Source organism: Dictyostelium purpureum (genome assembly GCF_000190715.1).
Source record: "Dictyostelium purpureum unplaced genomic scaffold DICPUscaffold_403, whole genome shotgun sequence".
NCBI lineage: Eukaryota > Evosea > Eumycetozoa > Dictyosteliales > Dictyosteliaceae > Dictyostelium > Dictyostelium purpureum.
In genome coordinates this window covers 19,304-29,139 of record NW_003519739.1, presented here as the reverse complement: position 1 = coordinate 29,139, position 9,836 = coordinate 19,304, and the positions used below count along the sequence as shown (strand labels likewise).

Sequence of the window (9,836 nt, the reverse complement as noted above, 5' to 3'; positions counted from 1 at the left end):
CAAAATCAACAACAACACCAGTATCAATATCAACAACAAAATCATAATCAGAATCAAAATCAAAACCAAACCCTAAATCCTCAAAGTGTAACACCTTTCAACAATTTCGCTCGACAACCAGTAATTAAATCACCATCACCACCTCCAATAAAAACTAATGACCACAACTTTAATCAAGTGCTATTAGATCCAAACAATTTCATTTTAAATGATCAATATAATAGAACCATATCACCAAATAATTTAAAACAACCACAACAGTTTTCACCAAATTCTACAGCTTCTTCATCTGTTTCTTTCTTAAATATTATGGATTCATTAAATGGTGGCACTATAAGATCACAATCTCCTCCAATTAACCAGCAAAACAATACCTCTATTGTTTCACCCTCAAAATCTATTACTCCACCCGGTGTTTATAATAGTAATAATAATAATGGTACTGTGAATAATTATCAAACACACTATAATAATTATGATAACATTAATAATAAAAACTATAATAACTATAATAATCAAATGAACTATAATGGTATAAATGGTATAAATGGTATAAATAATATAAATAGTAATAATATGAATAATAATAATGGTTTTAATAAAATTCCATCACCACAACCATCTATTCCCTCACCCAAATCAAATATTCAAACCCAGCACCCATTGTCTCAATCTCAGTTATTAAATACAGAACAAGATGAAAAAATATCAGGTAATGAGTATCTTAGACACCCAAAAGAAAAGAGTATAGTATCTCCACCAGTATTGGGCCAATCTTTCTCTTTTGATTTTGGTGTTCATTCTCCAATTAGCTCATTCAGTAATTTAAATTCATTTAGCAACTTTTCTAATCCAAACAACAACGGCAACATTAGAAACAGCCCAACTACACCAAATACCAATACTATTATTCAAAATGAAATCAATGATGATGAACTTCCACCATTGCTCGATTTAAGTTTTTTCTCTTCTTCAATTTACCACCCAAATTTTAATAAAAATTAGACACAATTTATATAAAGAAATAATAATCCAAAATAAATAATAATGATTAAAAAGGAAATTAAAATAAATATATGTAATCATTTAAAATTATTTATGTTGTTAAATTATTACATATTGATACACAAACATTTATTTTTTTTATATTTTCTTTTTTTTATTGTTCAAAAAAAAAAAAAAAAATTTATTTTAATACTTAAACATTTATAGCAAAAATAATATTTACTCTTTTGGATTAAAAGATTTGGATTATAAATTAAAAATAATATTTTATATGGATTAATTTTATTTTTAAAAATAAAAATTTAAAAAATATTATTTTAAAAAAACCCCACTCTATTAAAAAAACTCGATAGGTGTGTGGTGGGGGTTTTAAATTTTATTTAAAAAATATTTGATATATTTTTATATTTCTATATTTATTACAATGGTTTTTCATACTTCCATATAACACTAATTCTTTAAAATAAATTGAATTAAATTTAAGTTAATTTTAAAAAAAAAAAATTTTAAAGGATTTCTTTTGTCAAATATTTCTTTTTTACCCATTTTTAATATTTTAAAACTTTTATTTATTTGTTTGAATATTAATTATTATTTTTTATTTATAGTTTTTTTTTTATAATTTTTTTAAAATATCAACAAATTAATTTAAATATTTCTTATCCCAATTGTATTTTAAATATAAAATAAAATATATTTTATTTATAAAAACTAAATATAAAATGTTTACTAAAATAACAAAGAGTAATTCATCTAAAAACTTTTCAAACTATTATCCACAAGTAAATAATATAAACAAATTATATAAAGATACAGATAATTTAACTTCAAAATCTTTTATCACTCCAACTATGGTATTGTATGGTATTGGAGTTGGTAATGAAACCTCAAGCCAAAAAGTAGTTGTTAAAATTACAAATAGATATTTAGAAGTAATGGAAAAAAATAGTTTAGTATGTATATAAAAATTATATTTATTATTATATTGCTAGTATTAATGATAAATTTTATTTTTAATTTCAGACTGTAATAAAAACAATTTTATTAAGAGATATTAGAGAGTTTTCACATTCAGGCCATTTTTGGGAAATTACCTACAGAAATGAAAAGAATGAATTTGTAATTTATAGTCTCCAATCACAAAAAGCTTATTCAACAAATAATAAAGTTTTAGAATTTTTAAAGGAAATAAAAAAGGTAATATTTTATCAAAAAAAATCAAAAAAAAATTTAAATTTTTATATAATAATACTAAACTTTTAAATTACTTTATTATTTTTTATTATTTAGGATGATGATTTTACAAACTTTGCTAACGATGAATATTATTCGAATAATATGTATTAAGAAATCATCGGATTTATAGTTCTCGGCCCATTGCTGATATATTTATAATATTTATGCTGTTGCTGTTTGGTATAGTTGCTATTACTGCTAATGCTATAATATATGTTGTTATTATTAATGTATAAAATAAATATAAAAAAGAAATAATTAAAAAAAAAAAAAAAAAGATTGTTTGTATGTTTGTTTGTTTGTAATATTATTTTTTGTTTTTGTTTTTTTTTTTTTATTGTTTTGCAAATGAAATAACCATTGGTTTTTCTTGAGTAACTTTGAAATGTTGTAAACTTTGCATTGCAAGACCTGATTTACTTTCATCTTGAAATTCTACAAAAGCAATACCTTTTTTACTTTCTACCATATGAACTTCTTTATAACCTGGAAATCTGTAATATTAATTAAATTGAAAGAAAAAGAGTTTAGAATAAAAATGATAATATAGATTATTATAATGATAGATGTAATACATACTGTGAAAATAACATTTCGAGCATCATTGGATCGCATTTATCTGGTAAATTTTCAACAAAAAGAGTTTTATTTGGTGGAAGATCTCTTGGTTGTAAATTGGAAGGTATATTACCAACAGATAAAGTTTCACCATTTTTATTCTTTTGACCACCTGTAACTTTTCTATCTTGTTTTTTAATATTAATTTTCTTTTCGTTGTTTTCTTCTCTTTGTCTCTTTTTCTCCATATAAGTACCATCTAATTTTGAAACAGCATCTGATTTATTTTTACTATATTGAATTTTCATTGGTCTATCTAAAAAATTAAATCCATTCATCTCTCTTAGAGCATTGGATGCTGATGTTATATCTTTAAATACAATGAATGCTTGTCCTCTCATCTTTAATGATTTTGATGCTTCAATCTCTAAAATTTGTCCATATTTTGAAAATAAAGAATATAAATGCTCTCTTAATTCTAAAGATTAAAAAGAAAAACTCCATTAGTACCAATATAATGAATTGAATTGATTCTAAATCTGAATAGTACTTACTTTTTTTTGATATTTTTTCATATAAATTATTTACATATATAGTTTGATTTGGTGGAATATCAACTGAATCTTCGATTGATGCCATTTTATTTATATATTAATTATTTTTAGATTATTATTATTTTATTTTTTTTTGGAAAATAATAAACAATAAAAAAATTAAAATTTTTTCAAAAAAATTATCAAAAAAAATAAAAAAAAATTAAAAAAAATAAAAAAAAAATTAAAAAAATTTTTTTTCATTATTTATAAAATTTCTTAAATTATCATTAATTATAACAAAAACAATATAATATTTTAAACATAAATTTATTTCGAAATATCATAAAGGTTTCCCCAAACAGTGAAGATGTAGAAACTGTTCATTTGTATCAAAATTCTCCCACCATTTAATAATAAACTTTGGTACTCTTATAAGCAAATATTCCTTTTTAGATGCCAAAAATAAATCAAATAGTGATGTTGTCTACCTGTGGCTCTATTGGGGTATTTCTTAAGATAAAGAGCTTTTTGAAAAGATCATTTACCATTTCTGTCTTAATGCAAGAAGACGATTTTTTAAAATTTTTATACAAAAGGAATAACTATAAAAAAAAATAGTCATACAACATTTCTTTTTTTTTTTTTGTTATTATTTGTTTTAAAAATTACCTCATTTAAAACAGAAAAATTTTTGGTCGATAAACTTAAAAAAAAAAAAAAAAAAAAAATTTGAATTGTTCAATATTTTTTAAAATTATGAATGTTCACAGGAAAATACTTTGGAAAAATAATAAACAAAAAAACTAGTTTCATTATAATTTGTATATTGTTGGATATCCGTTAAAAAAAAAAATCAGCTCGGATTAAAAAAAAATGATGAAATATTTTTCTGAATTGATTTTTTTTTTAATTTAAAAATAGTGACGGAAGATTCGAATTGTGTGATATTTCAAAACAAAGGAAATTACTTTAGAAAAATATAGAAACAAATCTTTTTTTATTTTTATAATTTTATTTTTGACGGGAATAAAAAGGAATAAAAAAATTTTAAATTTTAGATTATTTTAAAAAAGAACCAATAATTTTAAAAAAAAATGAATAAAATTTTATTATTTATTTTACATATTGCTTTATTAGCTGCTTCAGTTGCCTCATTCTCAACATCATCATCGTCTTCACAAAATCCAACTTACCTATATTCAGTCTCCACAACAACTGATAGTCAAAATCAATTAGTTGTTCTCGACCCAATTAATTATGATGTTATTCACAATTTCACTATCCACAATTTATTCTATCAAGTTTATGATATTTTATCTTTAGATACTACAACCGGGGAAGTATGTATTTTTATATCTATGCTTTTTGGTTTTTTTTATCTTTAATTTTAAATTTAATTACAATATTTAAAAAAATTATTAATAATATAAATTGTTTTTTTTATCGATAAAAATTTAGTTACTTTTATTATGCGGTAATTCAAATTACTTTGTTTTGATTTCAGTCTCTCCAAATGTAAGTTTATTAAACCATAGCTTAAAAGATATCATATAGTAATATTAAAAACAATTTAATATATAGTCACCAAAATACACTCAATTAAGTGAAGTAGCTATTGACTATAGCTATAACTATGCTATTCAAAGTTTTATATATATTGCTGATCTTAAGACTGCTACCATTCCAGCTCAAGTTAGTGTTAATGGAGAGTACTCTAACTTCCTCATGGCTACTGAATTCTCCACACAACAAGTACAACTTTTTAACTTAACCCATCTTCAATATGCTCCATATACAATTCAAGGTTATGACTATATCAATAATATTGACTACATTGCATACTTGAATATGAATGGTAGCTTCCACATGATGTCATTCGATTTCTCCAAGCCAGCTGAAACTGCCAAGTACTACTACGATATTTCAAACTTCAATATGACCTACATGATCTTTGCCGATCCATCAGGAAATGTTTATTTCTTAAACCAACAATACAAAAACTCCTCAGATCCAAATGGCTACTTTGATATCTGTAGAGTTACTCTCAGTGACACCTCATCATGCGGTCCATCACTTTACACCGTCTATCTCGGTAACATAGCAGATTACTCCTATATCCCATATGTCCAAAGTAAGGATAGATCTACCCTTTTGTTCATTATTAATCAAGCTCCAGGTCAATTTGGCCACACCGATAATATACTTTTAACATATGTCCAATTAAATGGTGACTCTGTTATAGCTACTAATGTAACCATTCCAAATGATGATCCATCAGGTGACAATTTCTCAAATAGAGTCTATGCTTTTTAAATAACTTTAATTTTATAATTATAAACATACACAAAAAATAATTTAATTATTTATATATTTACAATTATTTTACAAAATATAAATTATTACTTTTATTATTTTTTTTTTTATTGATTGGGACCCAATATTGGGGTCGATTTATTAATTTCGTACACAGTAAACTCCTGATTTAATGATGGGAAAGAACCAGTTGTATATTTTAAACCGTATAATTCTTTTTTTTGATATTCAGTTAAATTATCATTTAAATAAATCCTATTGTTTCTTAATTTAAATTTAATTGATTCTTCAACCCTTTTTAAAGTATTGGTTTTGCTTGATGGAATAAGTCGACCTTCCATATAGTTTTCGAAATCTTTTAAATCTATTGGACAATTGAAGAAACCATTTTCTTTTGGCATTAAAGAAAGATAATAGAACTTCATATTATCCAAATATGATTTTAGCTCGTCATACTTTGATGCAATACTTTGAATACATTTATCATTACACACAGATGTAATTTTAGTTTCTTCATGATTTAATATTAGAAACTCTCCTATTTCATTTGGGTATATCTTTTCTTTAAAATCTAAATGAAGTTGACAAACATGATACTTGCTATGTTTACATTTAATTGATTTACATTCTCCACAATAATTGGTTTCTTCTTCTATTGGCTGGGGTATATGTGTTTTTTCCATTTTTTTTTTATAATAATAATATATAAAAAAATAAAAATTAGTATCTAAATATTAATTAAATTTTATTATTTTAAAATAATATTTTTTTTTTTTTTTTTTTTTTTTACATTTTATATTTTTTATTAAAAAAGAAATATTGTGTGTTAAAAAATTAAATATGAAAAATTAGGAAAATTTAATTTCTAAAAATCTAAAATATAATTAATTTCAAAATCTTTTTTTTTTTAATTTTTTTAATTTTTTAATTTTTTTTTTAATTTTTTTCTTTTGAAAATATAGTTTGTAAATAAAATTTATTAAATTAATTACAACTAAACTGAAACCTAACTATTGTTTCAATAATCACGTGAATACGCATGATACATATGATATTGACAATAAAATAATGCTTCCAAAAAAATAAAATATAACAATATTTAAATTATTATTCTTTTATTAAATAAATTCGATGATTTTGTTTTAAACATTTAATTTTAAATCTATTGTTTTTTCCTAAATCGAAAATAAAATTTAATATGAGCAAAAAAAAAAAAAAAAAAGAAATAATTAAAAAAAAGATATATATATTGAATGTAGTGGGTTTTTTATTATTTTTTTATTGTAGTGGTAATTCTTTTTTAAAAAAAATAAAAACTTAATAAAAACAAAAAAAAAAAAAGTTGAAAGATCCCCTTTTGACATTAGTAATAAAGAGAAAAAAAAAAAAAACATTATAAAATTTACAATTGTTTTTAAAAAAATTATTATAATTTTATCTTAATTATTTAGATTTAAAATTAAATTATTAAAGGAATTAGATCGAATAATATTCTTTAAGAAATTAAATCAATTTGAAAAATTGAATTTATAATCCAAATATTAATTAATCAATAAAATTAACCATATAAATATATATATTGGGTATTTAAAAAATAATTAGTGTGTGTCTGTGTGTCTTTATGGGTAGGTTTTAAAAAAAAAAAAAATTAAATATTTAAAAAAAAAAACATTTAACTTCACACACACCCAACTTTAAAATCAAAAAAGTTGTTATTTTTTTTTAAAACTGTGTATGCTCACCCAATCATAATTTTTATCAAAGAAATTAAAAAAGAATTAAACAAAACATCTACAAAGATTACCTTTTTTCATACATTAATTTAAAAAAAAAAAAGTATAATTAATTAAAAAAAAATAAAAAAATTTAAAAAAAAATCTTTTTGGTGGGGTGATTAAGGTGTGTGCTCCAACAAAACCACTTTCGACATTTTCAACAATATTTAACAAAAAAACACACCAACTCTACACCCACCCACCTTTGAGATATATAACCCCATTCTTTTTATATAAAAAAAAAAAAAAAACAATACTATATGGGTAGTACTACTAGTACCCTGTAGTTGTAATTGTAGTTGTAGTAGTAGTAGTATTGCCATTTTATTACACATATAATTATTGTTTTTTGTATCAATATCGGCATTTTAGAGTTGTAGTTGTTGTTATATTATTTATAATCTTTGAAAACTGTTTTTATGTTTTTTTTTTCTCTCATTAAAACAATAAAAATATTATTGAAAAACTGTGAATCATTGGGATAATAATACAACAACTATATCTCTTTAACAATCACATGCACTCTTATATTTGTGATTGAGAAAAAAAAAAAAAAAATAACCAATTGTGAGAATATAATTTAATGTGTATTACCTATCCTCATATTGAAATTTTTAGCCAATAATTATTGTGGTAAAAAATTCACATTGTTTTAACAATCAGCATTTGAATTCCTTTAATAATTAAAAACTGTTTATTTTTTTTTTTTTTTATTTTTTTTTTTATTATTAATTTAGATTTATATGATAGCCTTTGTTTTTTAATTTTGTATAAAAAGGATTTCACTTTTTATTTTTTTTTTGACTTATTAATTAATTAAATAAAAACAATAAATAAATAATTTTTTTTTTTTAAAATATATATACATAAATTATTTTTTTTATTACTTTTTAAAAAATACATAAAATTTTACAAAATGGAAACAAAAATGGAAACAAAAATGACAGTCGACTTCATTTTAAACCAACCAATGGAACCATTAAAAAAATTTGATGGTATTTTCTCTGATGTTTGTTTTAATCAAAGAACCAAAGAATTCTACTACACCTATCTTGATACCCTCAACTCCGAAACCCAAAGACTCAGAAGCTTTTTAAATTCCTCCAATAGTAGTTTATCTAGTAGCTCTTCCTCTATTGATAGTTTAATAAGTGCTTGTCAAGAATTCGAAAAAAATATATAAATATAAAAAATTAAAAAAATAACCAATCACCTGTATAAATCCATTTAACCTAAATAATATTACAAAAAATTAATGTAAAAAATAAAAACTGATGTAAAATAAACTGCTTGTAAAAATTTTAAAATATTTGTGTGTGTTTGCCTGGTCTTAAACAATTATTTATAATTCTTTAATTTTGATTATAAAATAAAAATGAAATATACTATATACAATTTTTTATTTCAACTTTGCAATAAGAATCAAAATAGATTTGTTGTGAAAATAAAATAATATGGGGAAAAGTAGTTATAAAATATTTTTTTATTTTATTTTATTTAAATTTTTTTTTTTTTATTTTTTTTTTGTATTTTTTAAATTTTTTTTTTTTTCAAAATTAGATTTTTTTTTTTCATATTATTATTTTCTCACACACCGTTCATCATTTACAAAAACAAATATAATCATGTCTGTTTACCAAAAAACTGTTTCACATGCTCCAGCTTCTTTAGATAAAAACAATAACACAGTTGAAGATGATGATTGGGAAACTGATGCTGATTATGTAGTATGTAAATCAAAACATTAATAAAATATAACAAGTTATAGCAAATAACTTTTATAATAATAAATAAATTAATAAATAAATAAATAAATAATAAACAATTAAAAACATAATAGTTTATTGAATAAATCATAGATATAAAATAATCAAGTGAATATAAAATTAACTAATATTTTTTTTTATAGAATGATATCCCAGAAAAAGATACCAGATGGGGCAGTAAAATTATTGTAAAAGATAATGATGCAAATAAACCAATGGACGAAATTAGAAATAACGCTTTCCAAAAACACGATGATATTGTTCAAAAAGAATACGAAGATAAAAAGATTTTATATGGAGGTGAAAGAGCTGCCAAATCACAAAAAGATTAAATTTCAAATATTTAAATATACCCTAACAACCACACAAACTATTTAATAAAAACTAAATTTGTAATTTTATAATTTATTTTTTTTTTAATTAAAAACTTTTTTTATATTTCAGTATTTTTGTTTTGATAAAATTTTTTCATCACATTTTAATTTAATTTAATATCATTTATTATAATGATAGTGACAAATCACAAGTAATAAAATATTTTAAATAGAAAAAAACAATTTTCAATTTTTTTATTAAAAAAATTATATTTTTTATATTTTATTTAAAGTTAAAATTATTTTTTAAAAAAAAAGATTAATTATTATTTA

General features: G+C 21.3%; 7 protein-coding genes across 7 annotated transcripts; 5 read left to right on the top strand and 2 right to left on the bottom strand.

The window, feature by feature from the left end:
- The first annotated feature begins 338 nt into the window (after positions 1-338).
- On the top strand, positions 339-1,128 carry DICPUDRAFT_93003 (uncharacterized protein). Its single transcript, XM_003293159.1, has one exon. It carries the CDS (start codon positions 520-522, stop codon positions 1,003-1,005), a length of 486 nt encoding a protein of 161 aa, XP_003293207.1. The 5' UTR covers positions 339-519; the 3' UTR covers positions 1,006-1,128.
- Positions 1,129-1,727: 599 nt separating this feature from the next.
- On the top strand, positions 1,728-2,352 carry DICPUDRAFT_158013 (uncharacterized protein; the record flags this gene model as incomplete). The annotated part of the gene is made up of 3 exons (XM_003293158.1): positions 1,728-1,958; positions 2,029-2,202; positions 2,296-2,352. The coding sequence occupies 3 exons, from the start codon at positions 1,728-1,730 to the stop codon at positions 2,350-2,352; spliced, it is 462 nt and encodes a 153-aa protein (XP_003293206.1).
- Positions 2,353-2,575: 223 nt separating this feature from the next.
- Positions 2,576-3,438, bottom strand: DICPUDRAFT_83777 (uncharacterized protein; the record flags this gene model as incomplete). Its single annotated transcript, XM_003293152.1, has 3 exons — positions 2,576-2,735; positions 2,821-3,277; positions 3,354-3,438. The coding sequence occupies 3 exons, from the start codon at positions 3,436-3,438 to the stop codon at positions 2,576-2,578; spliced, it is 702 nt and encodes a 233-aa protein (XP_003293200.1).
- A 991-nt stretch (positions 3,439-4,429) lies between these two features.
- Positions 4,430-5,648, top strand: DICPUDRAFT_158011 (uncharacterized protein; the record flags this gene model as incomplete). Its single annotated transcript, XM_003293157.1, has 3 exons — positions 4,430-4,675; positions 4,794-4,850; positions 4,917-5,648. The coding sequence occupies 3 exons, from the start codon at positions 4,430-4,432 to the stop codon at positions 5,646-5,648; spliced, it is 1,035 nt and encodes a 344-aa protein (XP_003293205.1).
- Positions 5,649-5,755: 107 nt separating this feature from the next.
- On the bottom strand, positions 5,756-6,331 carry DICPUDRAFT_83775 (uncharacterized protein; the record flags this gene model as incomplete). The annotated part of the gene is made up of 1 exon (XM_003293151.1): positions 5,756-6,331. One exon carries the CDS (start codon positions 6,329-6,331, stop codon positions 5,756-5,758), a length of 576 nt encoding a protein of 191 aa, XP_003293199.1.
- A 2,032-nt stretch (positions 6,332-8,363) lies between these two features.
- DICPUDRAFT_158009 (uncharacterized protein) lies at positions 8,364-8,606 on the top strand (the record flags this gene model as incomplete). Its single annotated transcript, XM_003293156.1, has 1 exon — positions 8,364-8,606. One exon carries the CDS (start codon positions 8,364-8,366, stop codon positions 8,604-8,606), a length of 243 nt encoding a protein of 80 aa, XP_003293204.1.
- A 394-nt stretch (positions 8,607-9,000) lies between these two features.
- On the top strand, positions 9,001-9,596 carry DICPUDRAFT_93002 (uncharacterized protein). The gene is made up of 2 exons (XM_003293155.1): positions 9,001-9,150; positions 9,333-9,596. The coding sequence occupies exons 1-2, from the start codon at positions 9,049-9,051 to the stop codon at positions 9,519-9,521; spliced, it is 291 nt and encodes a 96-aa protein (XP_003293203.1). The 5' UTR covers positions 9,001-9,048; the 3' UTR covers positions 9,522-9,596.
- Positions 9,597-9,836: the final 240 nt, after the last annotated feature.

Excerpts from the sequence above, each read along its gene's own strand:
- DICPUDRAFT_93003 (XM_003293159.1), top strand. The coding sequence starts at position 520 with ATGAACTATAATGGTATAAATGGTATAAATGGTATAAATAATATAAAT.
- DICPUDRAFT_93002 (XM_003293155.1), top strand. The coding sequence starts at position 9,049 with ATGTCTGTTTACCAAAAAACTGTTTCACATGCTCCAGCTTCTTTAGAT. Across the intron at positions 9,151-9,332 it reads AAACTGATGCTGATTATGTA|AATGATATCCCAGAAAAAGA; the intron begins GTATGTAAATCA and ends TTTTTTTTATAG.